Genomic DNA, 19,932 nt, shown 5'->3' on the forward strand with positions numbered 1-19,932 from the left:
AGTCTAGAACTAGGGGACATAGTCTCAGGATATGGGGTTGGACATTTAGGACTGAGATGAGGAGGAATTTCTTCACTCAGAGTGTCGTGAATATTTGGAATTCTCTACCCCAGAGGGCTGTGGATGCTCAGTCGTTGAGAATATTCAAGACTGAGATCGATAGATTTTTGGAACCTAAGGAAATCAAGGGAAAAGGGATCGGGCGGGAAAGTGGAGTTGAGGGCGAAGATTTGCCATGATCTTATTGAATGACTGAGCAGGCTCGAGAGGCCCTATGGCCTACTCCTGCTCCCATTTCTTGTGTTCTTACATTCCTAACAAAGCACACGGGAATAGTGTTGTTGGCTTATATCATTTTCAATTTCTTAAAAAGGGTACTTTTGTTATTGTATTGGTTATGAACAGGAATCATATACAATGTGATAGTGATGGAGAAACTTTGAAGACCTTAATTTATGCTAGGGATCAGAAGAAATGACTGAAACAATATGAACCAACAGTGATTAAGGCAAGGAACACTGTCACTGTAGGTGGCAGGCACTTAAAACTATTTCTAGCCTCCAACCTCTCTATGTCACAGCCTTTTTTTTGCTCTTTATTTTAATGAATACTATTATTATCATTGCTTCTCTGAACATCCCTCTTTTGTTTCTCCTGAACTCTGAATACATCATCCTATACTCTCTCACTAAATGCTAAAACTTCAAAATATTAAAATTGACACTCCTCACATTTGGATAAATTTTCAGAGACTGTGGCCAGGATTTTGACCTGGAGCCGGGAAGAGGGCGGGGGTGTCGAATTGCGAACGGGAAACCCAGAAGTACGGGTCCCGGAACGTCCTTACAATTTTGACACAAGGACGTCTTTTTATTTTTTGTCAGTTTGCCGTCCGACAGTCTCAATCGGACGAGAGACGAGCAAGGAAGAGGACGTGAAACGGTAGGTGTTCAGGTAAGTCTTAGATTGTATGGATGGGGTGTATGGGTGGGCACGGGGGCATCGGTGGGCATGGGGGCACCGGGGAAGCATGGGGATGATGGAGGGGGGTCAGACATGTGGGGATGGGGAGGTCAGTCATCGGAGGTCAGTCACCGGGAGAGTCAGTCATGGGGGGTGGAGATCAGGGGTCATGAGGGGGGGGGGGCAGTCGGGTGTCAGTCACCGCGGGGTCAGCCACCGAGGGGGTGGGGGGTCGGATCAGGGGTCATCGCGGGGTCTGTGATCGTTGGGGGGGAGTCCGCGATCGTTGGGGGGGTAGGGGGGTCCAAGATCGATGGGGGGAGGCGTCAGCAATCGTTGGTGGGGGGGGGCCTCACTGCAGGTAGGCTTGTTGGGCCTGGGGGAAGCACTCCGGATTCTCCGGGCCCACAATCTGTGCTAGAAAGGCACTTACCTGCAGTTTCGGGCCTTCTCGCCTCCTTTCACGCAGCGTGAAGGAGAAGGCCCGGGAATCCCGGCCCCCAGGAGTTGAAATCGCAAAACCTTTCAAAATGGTGGCCCACAGCCTCCTTGAAAGGTTTTAGTGACCAACCCGCCTCCTGAGAGCGGATTGGTCGCCTGCCCCTGCGAAAACCGGAAATGTGCGGGTTGGAGGCGGGACTGTAATTATTGCAATTTTTAATGCCCCCTGCCCACAACCCACCCGTTTTTCACAGTTAAAATCCTGCCTCTGCTCTTGGGGCATGGGAGCGAGGACTGGGCAGAGATCAACGTGTCTCACCTGAATTTTCTGATCATTAATAATTAATTTTAATGGATTGAAAATCATAGGCTGTGTGCCTGCTCTATGAGATGCATTTCTTCCAAATGTCACTCACTACATACAGATCTAGATGCTCGGTTCTTCCATCTGTACTCCAGTCCAGTGAGACTCCGCTCCACAAATGGACTCTTCAAAAAATTAGTTGATTGTCTCTTATTCTAGCTCATTCTTTCTCAGGAAATCTCCTGACCACCCTCAGTCTTCTATTCCCCTACAATCTTCAGGCTTTTAAAACCCAAGCTTGGAATTACCTAATTACTACTTCTTTGTATAATCTTTTCTTTTAACCTTTCTAACCTTAGTGGTGTCCTGTACTATGTGCCTTGGCCTTCACCTAGTATATCTATCTAGTGATATTTGAGATCTGTGAGTTTTGTGTGGTTGTGGAATGAATATGAAGCTGGAGGAATGTAGCATTGGCTGGGAACATAATGGGCCAGAACTTGCTCCGACTGGCGTGGCAAGGCTCTCCGCACCTCCTGCGGATAAAAAGTACGAATGTACTTACTACGTAGTCCATAGTGTAAATTGGTTGGATTCTGAGATCTCCCTCAGTGGTGCGTTCCGATATCAGTGCAGGCCACGTGCGCATGGAAACACTTGTGGGGCTGCAAGCCCCGCCCATAAGCAGGCAAGTTGAATTCAGAAGTTGAAAGTGACATTTCCTATGTTAGTCTAAATAAAAATTTAACTTACCTAATTATAAAAATGCAAGGAAATGATTTAATTTACTTAAACATACAGAAGTTAATATTCAAAAAAATTATATTTTTATTTTTTAATAATTTTTTTAAATGATCAAAAAATATTAAAATATGTCTAATTAGACATTCCACATTTTTAACATTTAATTTTTTGTTGTTTTGCAGTCACTATAAGTCATGGTGCTTTAAAAAATAGTGTAGGGCTGGTATTTTCAAGTGTACCTTCTTGTGGTGTAAGTATCTTCGTTCCAGCTGGGCAGATGGGTAAGTTTACGATTGTTTGGTGATTGTGTTTGATTGTATATGATTGTGGCGTAGTTGGACCTTTAATTTGGGACTGTCAAAACGCCATTGTACCAATCAGAGCAAGTTCTCGATTTCCGGGTTTTAATGCGCATTCGCGAACTTGCTCCAATGGATTCGACGGCGGTTGGGATGGACGCCATTACGGAGCAGCGTACAAGTTAAGTAAGCTCTGGGCCAATTTAGGGGCTGGGGACAGAGTGTCATTTTTGAGATTGTATTGCAGGGTTGAAACTGTAAGACTGTGGTAGGAGGTCATATATTAGCATCTGTGCCACTTCAGGGGCCTGTATAAGAGGCACAAAAAAATAGCAGTGTTGTGGTTTGGTGAGCAATGATGGAGAGAATGTGCTACCGCAGTGGGCAGCTGATGCCAGAACAAATAAAAGAATTCTGATGCAGCAACGATCACTAGATATAAATAAAGTAGCACTCCTCGAGACCATATTTATGAGTAATATATAAAAATAATTCCTTGCAACTCAATAAAGACAGAACTATATAATTTTCATATGGACGAAGTCACATTGAAATGGTCACATGGTACACCTATCTGTGGATAGCATCACAATTCAACATTCTGCTGAGATAAGAACCAGTTTACTCTCTGTTACTAGAGGCTATCTTCATCAAACACTAGCTTCAATAGACTGAACACTCCCTTTAAAGGGTCTTTTGCACACTTATTTGATGATATCATCAAAACTTCAAAGCAAAAGGTTTCTATTGGTTACAGATGCATTAATGGTAACAGATGGCTGCATAAAAATTTTTTCCAAATAGACTGCAGGGTGCCGAAGGATCTCTTTATAATACAGTAGATGCCTCTTTGTATCAGATTCAAGTTAATTTAGCAGGATCACAGATCAAGGTATATAAGCCCTCTGTCAAATGTACACAGGAAAAAAATGGCAAAGTACACCATGTACAGGTAGAACATTCATTTAACAAGACTGAATATTACAGGCATTCGGAACTTTATGCAAAAGAGAACAATTGAAAGAAGTTAAAATGGGCCCTCTGTAGTGAAAGCAGGCACGGAGACCAACAAGAAGTAAGAGTTGGAGCAAAGACTAAAGAGTTTGTACTATTAATAAGCTTGGAATTGCTTATTATTTATATTATCTACAAGATATTAATAGGAATTACTGTGAGCTTTCATAATAGATAAGCTAAAACTAATCGAGGGATAACAGGGAAGTGCTCTTATCAGTGAAATCCTGAAATGAACTTCCCTGAAGAAAAAAGAAACATTTAATTAAAACATCTAAAAGCACATTAGGATTTGGTATAATAATGCCTTGCTATATAATAATGTTTTTAAAGTGAAACTTACACTTAATCTAAAACATCATGTGATGTGAAACACATGACCTCCAGCCAAATGAAAGCACAAACATCTGAAGCAAATCATTTAATTGAGTTAGAATAATCTAAATAAGAACTTGGAAAACTGAGGCTGGGGGGCGAGTTCACAGCACAATCTTGCCTGAGTACTGAATGCATTGCTTTTAGATAATACTTTGGAAGTATTAAATGTGTGATTGATGCAGAGTATGTTAGATTAAAACCAAAGTTTTGATTTTATGATTTTCTGAGTTAAGATTCTCCTTAAGGAGCAGCATTTGGACATATTCAGAAGGTCCAAAATTCAGATGCTGCGAAACAGGCCAATGGGTTTCCACAGAGAATCCGGGACTTGATGAAATAACACCACTGGGCCACTAAGAACTGGTTCTAAATCTTCTTGCTAGATCTCCAGTAATTCTTCAACATATTTGTTAAAATGGAGGGGGTACATCTAAGGCCCTGCTCTACATTAGATTTGCTAGGTTCTATTGAATCAAAATACCCTTTCAAAGCTTCTACAGCCATGAACAATTCAGAGAAATCCTTTGGTAAAGAACCAGTCAATCATTACTTCCTTGAATTGCAGTGTTGACAAGATAATGTGTTTGCCAGTATCTATTATCTTCAAAAAAAGCCTCCATTCAGGTGGAATAAGGCCCTTCCTGACAATGAGCAGAAAATAAGATGGAATTACTGGAACTGCTGGGAAATATCTATTTAAAAACACATTAGCTACTGACAAATACTCAATTAAGAATTATGTAAGATTCTGTTTACCTGACAAAAGAGCTAAATCTTATTAACCCTAGAGCAACAACCACTTTGCTTATTAGTAGGTTTAACTCCTTGCACAACAGCATTGGCCCTGGTATTACCAGGGAGACGGGATGGCAGCTGGGGGGGGGGGCAACTGGGTAACCCGCCCAGTAGAATCGGTCCGTTCCTCACGTGATTGCGGGTAAATTGAAGCCCCTTACTGTGGCTTCCGGCTTTCCTGTCATCAACCTGCGCAGCGGGTGGACTGTGCACCCGCATCACAGGCTGTCAGCTGGGGGAGCCCTATTTAAAGGGGCAGTCCTACAATGCTGCTGCAGCAAACAACCAAAATTATACAATGGAGCAGACCAGGGGAAAGGCTGCTCCCAGATTTACCAATGCCTCACTGCAGGTCCTACTGGATGGGGTGAGGAGGAGGAGTAATATTTTCTACCTGCCGGACGGGAGGAAGTGGCTTGTTTCTGCCACCAAGAAGGCCTGGCTCGAGGTGGCAGAGGAGGTCACCAGTAGCAGCAACGTCTCCCGCACATGGATACAGTGCAAGAAGTGCTTTAATGACCTAACTAGGTCAGCCAAAGTGAGTACACTTACTCATTCTCCTACACTCCATTTTCCACATCATCGCCCCCACCCCACAACTCATTCTGCACTGCCAACACTACTGTATCACATCACTCCTCACACCCATTCAAACCTCATCCTCAACTTACCTGCACTTCCTCACCTCCCCAGTACTCATCCCACCACTACCACTCAACCCAATCCTCATACAATGTCATGGCTCTGTCTCATACTCACCCTCTGATGCACCTCTTTCACGGTAAGCCTCACCCAAACCAATGCATTCAGCAGTTGGTCACGTCACCATCCCTCACTCACGCCTCTCTACTTTCTCCCCTTATAGGAGAAGAGAGCCCAGAATGCACGGGAGGCGGCGAAGACCGGAGGGGGCCCGCAAAATCTGGTCGTTCTCACAGATGCGGAGCAGGAGGCTCTGGAACTCAGCCGCACCCTCGAGTGCCTGTCCGTCAGGGACGTCGAGACTGCCACCCGACAAACGGCTGGTGACAGAACTTTAACATTCAGCACTCACAATAGCAAATGATGTTAACCTGCATTGCCATCTTCAGCACCTCAACATCTGTCATCATGCTTAATATTGCCTTCTGTTCTCTTACAGGACCTTCAGCGACCGCCGTGATGGCGGAGGGCGATTCCTCAGAGGACCAGCCGGCCTGAGGGGGCACCGTCACATCTAAGTGAACCATCCACCAGCGCAGATACACACACCTCGGTGGGTCCCCGTCCTCAGTTAGTTGGGGTCGCACATGGTGAGTCACCACACACGTGAGCACGAGCAGACACTGGTGGCAGGGGCAGCTGTGGAGAGTCCGTGTCGGTGGGAGCACTCTTCTCCAGGCTCTACTCAGCTAGACACAGATGCTGAACCCTGGGGGCCAACCATGAAAAGGAGAATTATCGAGTGGCAGCAGCGCATTTGCGAGGTGCTGGAACAAGTGCCATGCGCACTCTCCACAATCATGCGCAGGATGGAAGAGTCCAACTCCTGCATGAGTGGAATGGTGGCACAGGTACAGGAGGGAATCTCTGAGATACTGTCACAGGGACATGAATGCGTCTTTGAGATAGTGTCACGGGTAAATGCGGGAATGTCTGTGATGGAGGGAAGGCGAGCCTCCATAGAGCTTCAAGAACGGCACACCAATGAGTCCCTGACAACGGCCCTTCGGACTCAGGGTGAGCAACATTCTGCCGCCTTAAACAGGCAGGCAGATACTCTGGCACTGGCCTTACAAGGCTTCACACACGTCCTCCAAACTGTCGTCCAGCAGGGTGGTAGGAGTGACGTGGGCCTGGCCCAGAAGAGGGATGATGGCGAAAGGGGACATGGAAGTGGGGACGCCACTCAAAGCGCCCCCATGTCTCACCCGTAGCCCCCCTCTCAACCAGTACCCGCAATGCTGCCTCCTCTCCAGGTGGCCGTCTCTGCCCCTGCACAGGTGGAGGTGGAGCAGTCTTTGGAGGGGTCCTCATGGGCACTGAAACCCAGAGGACGTAGGCCCAAAGCATCTAATTGGTCAGGGCATGATCAAGAGCAACCTGCCACTACCTCTGCTGCAGCCACATGGGAAGCACCAAGTAGGAGTACTAGGAAGCGTAAGGCAAAGTTTTGTAAGTACAAAGGGGATGCACAAGGGTGTTTGACGGTTTGTCATGTTTTTTTATTTATATTTGATTTTTGTTACTGGCACATTAAATATTATTATTGTCACCACTACTGCCACGTCTTGGCCGTTCTTGACTGGCTTGTGTAATAAGTCCCTATCATGAGGTTCACCATGAACACCCACACTGATGCCACCCATTGGGTCACCCTTCAGTGGGTGTGCATGTAGTTGCAGGACTGTTTTGTGCAGCTGCCTGTGGCACAGCACTGTATTGTGGAGCTCCACGTGGCGGAGGTGGACGGCGTGCCTGGCAAGGCTGGTGATGTTGCTCGTCCTCGGATGAAGTGGTGAATGCAGCTATGGCGCCCCCCCATCCTGACGGTGTGAGTTTGAGGGGGTCCGCAAAGTAGGTAAATGTGTTTGTACAGCAGAGTTTAGGGTATAAATTAAGAATTTTGAGTGGAAAGACAAAGGTGTTGCAGCCAAAATGCTGTCTGAAGTGGCAGAGTGCCCTGCTGCAATAAATGAGGTTTTCCCCCCACCTGTCAAATAATCCTCTGCATCTCCCACTGGCTGCTGGCTGAAACACGTCTGCTCCAACAGGGAGTGTTTCCCACAGCACGGGAAACACGCTGAGGATCCTTCAAAATTGTACCCCTGCCAAAACCTCCACTCAATGAGGTCTGTCAAGTACCTCAAGTATCTACCTAACTATGTAAAGCAGCATCCCGCCGGCTTTAATAAGCTCCGCGCGCGCCCGCTCCGGGATTCCGCCATTTTAGGAGCCCCCCTGCCCCCAATGCACCCGCTTGGCCATCCGAAAATCAGCCCCATTAGATCAGTTTGTGAAATACCTTTGTGCCAAAAAATAATGGCTCTGAATTTCCAAAGTGTTCTCCCGACCTCCTGCTGTAACTTCAGCGAGAGATAAGTAGAAATGGCAGAAATGGCCATTTCTAGCTGTTTAGGACATTTCTCTGGGGATTCTGCTGATCCCCCGCCAGAGAACCCCCGTGAAAATTCCAAGTGAATTGCTGGAAGCAATATGTCAGCTTTAAGATTTTCTGATAAAAATGATTTCGCGTAGCAGAAACATTCACCTCGATTTCTATCGGAGGACGGGAAGGGTGCGGGGGAGTCCGGCAGTGGGTGATGAACCTGGCAAGATCAGGGAGATCGGCAGGGCCTCATTTGAATAAATATTTCCAGGTAATCAGGATTAATTACCTGGCCGGCCAGCTGGACTTTAAATTTGGCCACTGCCGGGGACTGATGGGAGCTCTTGCTCGGCAATCAGTGGCTGAAGGGAATTCCATGGGAGGAAGAGGCCAGGTTTTATTGCACTGGCCGGGTTTTTTTTTGTGATCAATCGGGGCAGAATTGTGCTAGGGAATCCCCGAAGAATGTGGGGAAGCCGGTGCTATGGATTCCTTGAAGATTGTGGGAAATGCCAGGTCTGCGGAGGCCCAAGAACTCCTTGAGGAACCAGGATGGAACACTCCTGCTCCTTCTGGTCCACAAGGAGTTCAAAGGCAAAGTTTCAAAATGACCTGGGCCTCTTCAGCTAGTTGGCTCCTCCCGTCTTAGTGCTGCTGTGCTGCCAAGCAGGAGACAGCACAGGTCTCCCACTGTGTGGACGTTAAATTTGTGTTGCGGCACCGAAGACATCACGGGCCGTGACTTTTGAATCTTAAGTAGACCCCCGCCTGCTTTTAGTGGGATCCTCGTCCAGGGCCTGAATCGCCACAGTTTATATTGTGGCGGTCAGGAACGCGGCGGGATGGAGGCGGGCTCGCGGTTTTTAGGATTTTATCCCCTCGCCCGACCCTTTTCTGCCCATCGGTGGGGGGGGGAGGGTTAAAATCAAGGCTATTAATTCTAACAAGTGTCAGCTGGGCTCAGTTGGTAACACTTACATTTCTGAATCAAAAGGCTGTAGATTCAATCCCAACTCCAGAACATAATTTAAGCTGACACTCCAGTGCCATGTTAAGAGGGTTGGCGGTGTGTCCTTTAAATGAGACAATAAGCCGAGATGGTACTATTCAAAGAAAAGCAGGGAGGTGTCCTGGCCAACACTCTTCCCTCAACCAACATTATCAAAATAAAAAATGAACTAGGCATTCATCTCATTGCAATTTATGTGACCCAGCTGTGTACAAAATGGTTATCACATTTTTCTACGAAACAACAATGATGGTACTTCAAAATAACTCACCGTATGTGGTAAAATGTTATGCAAATGAAAATTCTATGTAATGGGTTGAAGAGTATCAAGCATCAGTGCTGTACTGTAGATATCAGCCAAATTACAGCCTCAAGATTACAAGACTCTCAAGTCTCTTTTGACGGGAGTGCAAATGGAAGAAATGGACGCAGAGGTCAACGTGTCCAATTTGTGGTACACTTGGTTTTCAGCCATTGATTTTAATTAATCATAATTTCAAGCCTTATCTATTGGGTTGCTCTACTTCTTTTAAACTGTTGGGGTAATTTTCCACCTTCCTGCTTCCAGTATATGCTCACTGGTAGCACATACTGGAATTTAAGTGTGCACCCAAGTTTCCAATATGTGATTCTGGCAGATGAAGCTCCCTGCTGGAAACATGAAGTTGGAAAATTATCCCTCATGGATTTTCAAACAGCGGTCTATGAACCAGAGCAGGATCAACAAGGTTAGCAGATTTCTATCTACCTCAGGCCAGATGATACAAGCAATGTCCTGGGTGTCCTTGTACACCAGTCACTGAAAGCGAGCATTCAGGTGCAGCAAGCAGTTAGGAAGGCGAATGGTATGTTGGCCTTCATTGCAAGAGGATTTGAGTACAGGAGCACGGATGTCTTACTGCAGTTATACAGGGTCTTGGTGAGACCACATCTGGAGTATTGTGTGCAGTTTTGGTCTCCTTATCTGAGGAAGGATGTCCTTGCCATGGAGGGAGTGCAACGAAGGTTTACCAGACCGATTCCTGGGATGGTAAGACTGACTTTCATCGAAACATATAAAATTCTAACAGGACTAGACAGACTAGATGCAGGGAGGATGTTCCCGATGGATGGGGAGTCCAGAACCAGGGGTCACAGTCTCAGGATACGGGGTATGCCATTTAGAACCGAGATGAGGGGAAATTTCTTCACTCAGAGGGTGGTGAACCTGTGGAATTCTCCACCATAGAAGGCAGTGGAGGCCAAGTCATTAGATGTATTCAAGAAGGAGATAGATATATTTCTTAATGCTAAAGGGATCAAGGGATATGGGGAAAAAGCGGGTACAGGATACTGAGTTAGACGATCAGCCATGATCATTTTGAATGGCGGAGCAGGCCCGAAGGGCTGAATGGCCTACTCTTGCTCCTATTTTCTATGTTTCTATGTCCTGAGAATTCTGTATTTGTTGGCATGCTGGCACATTGTACATTAATAGAAAAATCATATTGTAGTGCTGTTTTGCTTTTGGTAGCTACTGCTATCTTTCAGAAGTTAGCACAGAGTTCCCAGAGCCATGTAAATATTTGTAGTGGGTCACCCACATAGAAGAGTTTTAATTCCAGCTATAATAATGATGGCACAGCAATCCCCTCTTGCAAAACCTTTAAGGCAAAATATGGTAGAAACCATAAAATGTGAGGAAAAGTGTAAGCAGATTATTTTTAAAAGCAAGTCTCATAGTTTCTTACCTGTAAAGTGCTAATGTGAACAGGGGTCCCTGTTCCATTTACGGTATTCTTAGAGGAAGGCTTGACCCAGTTTCCACATCCTTTCCCTTCAGCTGCAATGGCCTGCTCCTTGGCCTTCAGTTTTTTTTGGATTCGAGCACTTTCAGCTTCAATTCTTTCTGGGCTGTTCAACATAATCTGCACAATAGCATATTCTACAAGTGATGCAAACCCAAAGAGGAGGCAAGCAATCAACCAGACATCCAAGGCTTTCACATAGGAGACCTTAGGCAGCTCTGCAGCAAGAACCATGCACTCAGATGACAAGTTGAGCACTGAGAAGATGCCTGTGAGAAACAAACAGGTATTTTAACATCAACATTATTTAATATTTGCTTACATTGGTGGATTTAAATGTAAATACTGTGTTAATTCAGATCAGCTTCTTTTAGCACTCCTTGTGGGCCAGGAGGAGCAGGAGTGCTCCCCCCAGGCCTCACAAGGAAGGCTTCAGCCTCTCCAGCCCCGATCATGGCCCGGAGCTTCTGTCTCCCCCGATCATGCCCCCAATCTTCTGCACCCTCGCCTTGCCCCGATCACGGCCCTGAGACTCCCCCCCTTAATGACAGCCAGAGACCATCCCCCCCATCCCCGGCTGCAGCCTCCTGCTATTACTTACAGCTCTTGCCTGCCGGCTAGGTAGTCAATCTGGCCGGCTGTTGGGCAGGAGTCTGCCCAAAATTATTTAAATGTTACCGGGTTTTCTGCCCACTACCAGGCTCCCCTGCACCCTCCCCGCCTCCCCATTAATATCGGGGCCTCTGAAACTGCTATCCACATAGTCCTACTGACATGCTCTTTTCCCATACCCTTTAAAATATTATCATAGGCCCCATAGCTCCAGTTGGAGCCAGACGGAATGTCCTTTATGTTCCTGGGTGTGGCTGCTGCATCTATGCTGTGGATTGAAAGTCTTTTGTACTATTCATTTGTCTGTTGAAACTTTGAAATCTTCCTATTACTTTGTACAACTAATTCACAGGTCTGACTGTTAGTAATGAATTGAAGTTTTATTTTTATTTCACTCTGTGCAATTCTGTACATATTTCTCTTGATTGGCCAGTAAGAAGACTGTAATAGCCCTCATCAAACAACATTTTGGGGCTAATTTCCATGTACATATTTTAGTGGTAAAAATAGACAAAGGGACTTTAGTGGAATGAAAATCAGATGGAATCTATTCTGGGCAGGTGATGCGCTCTACCAGATTACTGCCCAGGCAGTGAAGATGAAAATCTACCTCAAACTGTCCATTACTGCTTTCTACTGGTTTTGTTCTCCTCTTTGCTCACATCTACCTTTTCGTAAAAGTTAACCCATAGAGAAAAACATGGTCCTGAAATTCGCAAAGGTTCTCAGTCTCCCAGAAATGGCCACTTTCAATGATCTGCGCCATAACTCTGGGGGTTCAGCGGTCTCCTGCCGAAATTATGGCTGGAGACCAGGAGAATGTCTGCAGAATTTCAGAGCTCTTATTTGATAACAAAATACAATGCATGCCATTCACAAACGGGAATATTTATTTCTAATATTCAAAAACAATTAATTATTTTTAGTCCTGTTTAATGGGCATCAATCAAAATGGTGATTGCTCTCATTTTTAAAGGGCTGGGTTCTTCCAAAATGAATTCATAAGCAGGAAGTGGCCGTTTAGTTCAGAGCTGCCAATTTTAGGTCAAATTACCTGCAATAAAGGTCATTTCACATTTCTCAACAACAAGAACAACTTGCATTTACATAGCACCTTTAACGTAGTAAAACATCCCAGGGCGCTTAAGGCAGCTAAATTGCATGTAATGAACATAAATGGCAAATATTTCATTTACAGACCAGATTATAGAGATCCTATGCAGTACCTTGAACAAAAATGCATCTCTACCTAATTTCAGCTGGCAGTCTCAATTTGACCGAAAATTGGCAGCTCTGAACTAAACGGCCACTTCCTGGTAGCCCTAACACAATTCCTGCCAGCAATCCCAATCTGATCCAACTCTCACTGATAGAGCAGGATCTTAAAGGTAGTAATCTCTGGATTACTCCCAGTGTCACATACTAGTGAGTATAGGAGCAGTAAGATAAGAAAGGTTAACGTGTGGCTAGAGAAATGGCGCAGGAGGGAGGGCTTCAGGTTCCTGGGACACAGGGACCAGTTTTTTTTATTCGTTCATGGGATGTGGGCGTTGCTGGCGAGGCCAGCATTTATTGCCCATCCCTAATTGCCCTTGAGAAGGTGGCGGTGAGCCGCCTTCTTGAACCGCTGCAGTCCGTGTGGTGATGGTTCTCCCACAGTGCTGTTAGGAAGGGAGTTCCAGGATTTTGACCCAGCGATGATGAAGGAACGGCGATATATTTCCAAGTCGGGATGGTGTGTGACTTGGAGGGGAACGTGCAGGTGGTGTTGTTCCCATGTGCCTGCTGCTCCTGTCCTTCTAGGTGGTAGAGGTCGCGGGTTTGGGAGGTGCTGTCGAAGAAGCCTTGGCGAGTTGCTGCAGTGCATCCTTTGGATGGTACACACTGCAGCCACTGTGCGCTGGTGGTGAAGGGAGTGAATGTTTAGGGTGGTGGATGGGGTGCCAATCAAGCGGGCTGCTTTATCTTGGATGGTGTCGAGCTTCTTGAGTGTTGTTGGAGCTGCACTCATCCAAGCAAGCGGAGAGTATTCCATCACACTCCTGACTTGTGCCTTGTAGATGGTGGAAAGGCTTTGGGGAGTCAGGAGGTGAGTCACTCGCTGCAGAATACCCAGCCTCTGATCTGCTCTCGTAGCCACAGTATTTATGTGGCTGGTCCAGTTAAGTTTCTGGTCAATGGTGACCCCCAGGATGTTGATGGTGGGGGTGTCGGCGATGGTAATGCCGTTGAATGTCAAGGGGAGGTGGTTAGACTCTCTCTTGTTGGAGATGGTCATTGCCTGGCACTTGTCTGGTGCGAATGTTACTTGCCACTTATGAGCCCAAGCCTGGATGTTGTCCAGGTCTTGCTGCATGCGGGCTCGGACTGCTTCATTATTTGAGGGGTTGCGAATGGAACTGAACACTGTGCAATCATTAGCGAACATCCCCATTTCTGACCTTATGATGGAGGGAAGGTCATTGATGAAGCAGCTGAAGATGGTTGGGCCTAGGACACTGCCCTGAGGAACTTCTGCAGCAATGTCCTGGGGCTGAGATGATTGGCCTCCAACAACCACTTCCGTCTTCCTTTGTGCTAGGTATGACTCCAGCCACTGGAGAGTTTTCCCCCTGATTCCCATTGACTTCAATTTTACGAGGGCTCCTTGGTGCCACGCTCGGTCAAATGCTGCCTTGATGTCAGTCACTCTCACCTCACCTCTGGAATTCAGCTCTTTTGTCCATGTTTGGACCAAGGTTGTAATGAGATCTGGAGTCGAGTGGTCCTGGCGGAACCCAAACTGAGCATCGGTGTGCAGGTTATTGGTGAGTAAGTGCCGCTTGATAGCACTTTCAACGACACCTTCCATCACTTTGCTGATGATTGAGAGTAGACTGATGGGGTGGTAATTGGCCGGATTGGATTTGTCCTGCTTTTTGTGGACAGGACATACCTGGGCAGTTTTCCACATTGTCGGGTAGATGCCAGTGTTGTAGCTGTACTGGAACAGCTTGGCTAGAGGCACAGCTAGTTCTGGAGCACAAGTCTTCAGCACTACAGCTGGGATGTTGTCGGGGCTCATAGCCTTTGCTGTATCCAGTGCACTCAGCCGTTTCTTGATATCACGTGGAGTGAATTGAATTGGCTGAAGACTGGCTTCTGTGATGGTGGGGATATCAGGAGGAGGCCGAGATGGATCATCCACTCGGCACTTCTGGCTGAAGATGGTTGCAAACGCTTCGGCCTTGTCTTTTGCAATCACGTGCTGGACTCCGCCATCATTGAGGATGGGGATGTTTGCAGAGTTCTGGGCAGGAGAGACCTGCACAAGCTGGACGAGTTGCACCTCCGCAGTGCTGGGACCAATGTCCTCACAGGTAGGTTAACTAGTGATATGGAGGAGAGTTTATACTAATTTGGCAGGGGGAGGGGCACCAGGACAAGGTGCACCGAGGAGTGGGAGAGACAAACAGCATTAGATTGACAATAGTTCAGAAATAAGAGGGATCAGACAGGGGAAAATGCAAGGCAGATTCAGATGGGTTTCGAGTGCATGTGCGTAAATGCATGCAGCATGGTAAATAAGGTTCCTGAGCTGCAGGCACAAGTAGCCACATTGGATTATGATATAATGGCAATATCGGGGACCTGGCTCAAACAAGGGGAGGATTGGGTACTTAATATTCCTGGCTACAAGGTATTCAGGAAAGATAGTGAAGAAAAAATGGAGGGGAGGGGTGGCAGTATTGAGCAAAGATACTGTTACAACCACAACAACAACAACTTGTATTTATATAGCGCCTTTATGGTAGTAAAATGCCCCAAGGCGCTTCACAGGAGCGTTATCAAACAAAATTTCACATCGAGCCACAAAAGGAGGTATTACGACAGATACCAAAAGCTTGGTCAAAGAGGTAGCTTTTAAGGAGCGTCTTAAAGGAGGAGAGAGAAGTAGAGAGGCAGAGAGGTTTAGGGAGGGAATTCCAGAGCTTAGAGCTTAGACAGCTGAAGGTACACCGCCAATGGTGAAGCGATTAAAATCGGGGATAGACAAGAATTGGAGGAGTGCAGAGATCTCGGAGGGTTGTCGGGCTGGAGGAGGTTACAGAGATAGGGAGGGGCGTGGCCATGGAGGGATTTGAAAACAAGGATGTGAATTTTAAAATCGAGGCGTTCCCAGACCAGGAGCCAATGTAGGTCAGTGAGCACAGGGGTAATGGGTGATCGGGACTTGGTGCGACTTAGGATACAGGCCGCAGAGTTTTGGATGAGCTCACGTTTATGGAGGGTGGAAGATGGGAGGCCAGCCAGGAGACCATTGGAATAGTCCAGTCTGGAAGTAACAAAGATATAGATGAGGGTTTCAGCAACAGATGAGCTGAGGCAGGGGCAGAGACAGGCGATGTTACGGAGGTGGAAGTAGGCAGTCTTTCTGATGGAGCAGATATGTGGTCAGAAGCTCATCTCACGGTCAAATAGGACGCCGAGGTTGCAAACGGTCTGGTTCTGCCTCAGACAGTGGCCAGGGAGAGGGATGGAGTCTGTAGCTAGGGAACAGAGTTTGCAGCGGGGACGAAAGACAATGGTTTTGGTCTTCCCACTTCCCACTAGAAAAGGATGATATACTTGAGGGTTCCAAGACAGAATCTATTTGGTTGGAATTAAGGAACAATAGAGGAACTATTACACTGTTGGGTGTATGCTATAGGCCACCAAATAGTGGGAAGAAGATAGAGGGGCAAATTTGCAGGCAAACTGCAGAAAGATGCAAGAACTTTTGAGTAATGATAATGGGGGACTTCAATTATCCGAATAAAGATTGGGAAAATAACAGTGTAAAGGGCAAAGAGGTGGAAGAATTCCTGAAATGTGTACAAGAGAACTTTCTTGATCAGTATGTTTCATGCCCAACGAGGAAGGAAGCAGTGCTGGATCCAGTGGTGGAGCATTTGGGAAACAGCGATCATAATATCATTAGGTTTAGAGTGGTTATGGAAAAAGACAAGGAAAATCAAATGTGAAAATATTTAACTGGAGGTGGGCTAATTTCAGTGAGTTGAAACGGGATCTGACCCAGGAATCAAAGATTGCCAGGTAAAACAGTAAGTGAACAATGGGAGGCCTTCAAAGGTACTGACTGGACACATTCCATGAATGGGAAAGGCAGGGAATCCAAAGCTAGAGCTCCCTGGGTGACTAAAGATATAGAGATTAAAATGAAACAGAAAAAGGAGGCTTATGATAAATATCAGGTTCATAATTCAGTAGAGAACCAAGCTGAATACAAAAAATACAGGGGGAACTGAAAAGGGAAATAAGAGGGACAAAGAAAGTATATGAGAATAGATTAGCAGGTAACATAAAAGGAAACTCAAAAGTCTATTATAAACATATAAATAGTAAAAGGGTAGTCAAAGGAAGGGTGGCATTGATTAGGGTCCAAAAAAGAGAGGCAGAGGACATGGATGAGGTACTACATGTGTACTTTGCATCTGCGTTCACTAAAGAAGAGGATGCTGCCAATGTCACAGTAAAGGAGGAGGTGGTAGAGAAATTGGATAGGATAAAAATAGATAAAGAGGAGGTACTTAAAAGGTTGGCAGTACTCAAAGTAGAAAAGTCACCCGGTCCGGATCGGATGCATCCTAGGTTGCTAAGGGAAGTAAGGGTGAAGCACAGAGCGGCATCGCAAAGAGAGTGGATCGTGAACCAAGTGAGAACTTGAGAATTTGATGAGAGTGGGACTCTGTTAAAGTAGTGGGTGAACTGAAATTAAAATTTAGTTTAAAATGTAACTTAGAACTTTAAACCTTTAAAAGAAACTGCAAGTTCGTTAATGGTTGACAAAAACTGCAAGTCAGTGGCAGTTAACAGTTACCAGTCAGCTGTAAGTGATTGCCTGAATAGAAGGTAATTACTGTGAGCTGGAAGCTGATTGAGCTGTTGTAACTATTGTTTTCAAAAGCTGTATAAAATAGAGGGTTAGCTGCTGAAGTACAGTGATTAGACTGTGAACTTGAGAATTAGGTGTAGAGGGGGAAGGAGATACTAAATTTTAAAAAATGGAAAAAAAAAACCCACAATAGGCTTAAAAAGCAATTATCTATAAATAAACATAGCCTAAGATATGGGAGATCAGGTTGTGTGTCAGGACTGGAGTATGTGGGAATTTGTGGACATTGAGACTGTCTTGAGTGAACACATCTGCAGTAGATGTCTCTGTCTTGAATGTCTCTAGCTCAGAGTCATTGAACTGGAGTGCCCGTGAGAGTCATTCTGGCACAAGGGAGGGGGAGAAGTATCTGGACAGCTTGCTCCAGACCCCATTTAGGATCACAATGGGGTTGGTGTGACTGATGGTGTATAGAGTAAGGGGAACCCAGGTGAGATAGAGAACCAGAATCTGCAGAAACTGATCTTATTCAACAAGTCCAATGTACTTGCTACCTGTGTGGATAAGGATAAAGACTGTTGAAAGGACAGACAGAATGCTGACCATGGTACTCTGGAGCAGGCGGCTGTCCAAAGGGAGGAAGAGGAGGTGAAGTGTGTTGTGGTAGTTGTAGGGGATTCAATAATTAGGGGGACAGAGAGCCTGCTTTGTAAGCAAGATTGAGTCCCATATGGTTTGTTGCCTACCTGGCGCCAGGGTGAGGGATATCTTGAACTGGCCTGAAAGGATAATGGAGAGGGAGGGGAAGGATCCAGTTGTTGTGGTCCATGTCAGGACCAACAATGTAGGCAAGAGGTCCTGTCCAGACAGCACCAGGAGCTAAACTTAAAAAAAACCAGGCCCTCAAGGGTTATAATCTTACTTTACATTTATTATCTGAGCCATGTGCAAATTGGTGTAGGGATAAGCAGATTAGGGCGGTGAACATGTGGCTGAAGGAGTGATGTGGAAAAGAGTGGTTACATTTCATGGGACACTGGCACCAGTACTAGAACAAGGAGCTGTACTGCTGTGACAAGCTCCACCTAAACCGGGCTGGGACCAGGGTCTTAGCGGAAAGGATAAATAGGGTGATCACAAGGACTTTAACTGGTGGGAAGGGCTTGGGTGAAAATGGTAGTATAAATAATAATTTGAAAACATATGAAAAGGAAGAGAGTAGAGTGATGGTCAGAAATTGTGCTTTAGGTGCTACAAGTAAAGGGAAAACTAAAAGATGTAAATAATTAAATTAGGAGAGAGAAATAAGAAATGTTTGAGAAAAACATTAGAGCAGAAGGATGGGTTAGGGTGTGTGGCCCAAATAAGCATTCTTCCTACAAACTCCATGCATTTGTATAAACACATTAGATGAATTGCAGGCACAAATCCAACTTACAGGGTACAACATGGTGGCCATTACTGAGACATGGCTGCAAGATGGTCAGGACTGGGAACTGAATATACCAGGTTATAAGATCTATAGGAAGGATAGGGAAACTGGTAGAGGGGAAGGAGTAGCCTTATTGAAGTAATTTCTTCCTTCCTCACTGATGAAAGGATGTATCAAGAGGTAAGCAGGCAATGGAGACTTTGTGTAGAATTAAGAAATAGAAAAAGATTTAAGACTGTAGAGGGAGTTGTGTATAGGCCTCCTGGTAGCAGCTATGAAGTGGCAGAATGTATAAATGCAGAGATTAGACAAGCATGTACCAAAGGCAGTGATTTTAATGGGGGATTTTAACTTTCATACTGATTGGAATAAGCAGATGAGCTCATATAAGAAAGATAGTGAATTTCTTGTGTGTTCAGGACAGCTTTCTGCAACAAAATGTCCTAGAACGAACAAGGGGGCAGGCCAAATTAGATTTAATGAGTAATGAGCTGGATTTAGTTAACAGCCTAACGGTGCATGAACATTTCACTAATAGTGATCATATGATTGAGTTCAATGTTGTATTTGAAAGGGAGAAACTCATATTGGCTACTTAGTTTCTAAATTTTGGTTAGGCTGACTTAAATGGGATGAGACAGAGACTGTCCACAGTAAACTGGGTAAATCTGTTAATGAGTAAAACGACAGAAAATGGGAGGTGGAAGTGTTCAATAAAGAATTTAATGTGATACAGAACCAGTTTATACCCCTAATTCCACTTGCCAAAAATAACAGCTGTGAATGAGGAGGTAAGGGACAACATAAAACTAAAAGAAAAAGCATACAAAAATAGCCCCTGGCGTCTGGGAGAGATACAAAAAGGAGTATGAAAAGAAACTTGCAAGGGATATCAAAATCAACACAATTTTTTACAATTGTATTAGGGAAAAGAGGGTGGTTGAGCAATGTGGGCCCCTTAAAAACTGATAATGGTGATAATTTAAATGGAAATAGTGGACATGTTAAATAATTACTTGGTCAGTGTTTACGGTAGAGGAAGAGGATAGCATTGTGGATGCCCCAAGGAAACTAATTTTGAATCAGGGATGGGGACTCGCCATAATTAAGGTAAGCAAATTAACAGTAATGAAAAAAGTAATAGCACGAGAGTGACATCCCCAGGACCAGATGGTTTCCATCCCAGGGTTT

The 19,932-nt window shown here is 45.4% G+C and overlaps 1 protein-coding gene across 1 annotated transcript in view; it reads right to left on the reverse strand.

Moving 5' to 3' along the window:
- Window positions 1-19,932, reverse strand: part of glrbb (glycine receptor, beta b) — a 224,840-nt gene that overhangs the window by 64,993 nt on the left and 139,915 nt on the right. Inside the window, exon 9 of the mRNA XM_067992734.1 lies at window positions 10,766-11,091. Within this exon, the coding sequence (XP_067848835.1) occupies window positions 10,766-11,091 (326 nt within the window). The remainder of the gene's footprint in view (window positions 1-10,765; window positions 11,092-19,932) is intronic.

The sequence above is a fragment of the Heptranchias perlo genome, chromosome 1 (genome assembly GCF_035084215.1).
Source record: "Heptranchias perlo isolate sHepPer1 chromosome 1, sHepPer1.hap1, whole genome shotgun sequence".
NCBI classification, from domain to species: domain Eukaryota; kingdom Metazoa; phylum Chordata; class Chondrichthyes; order Hexanchiformes; family Hexanchidae; genus Heptranchias; species Heptranchias perlo.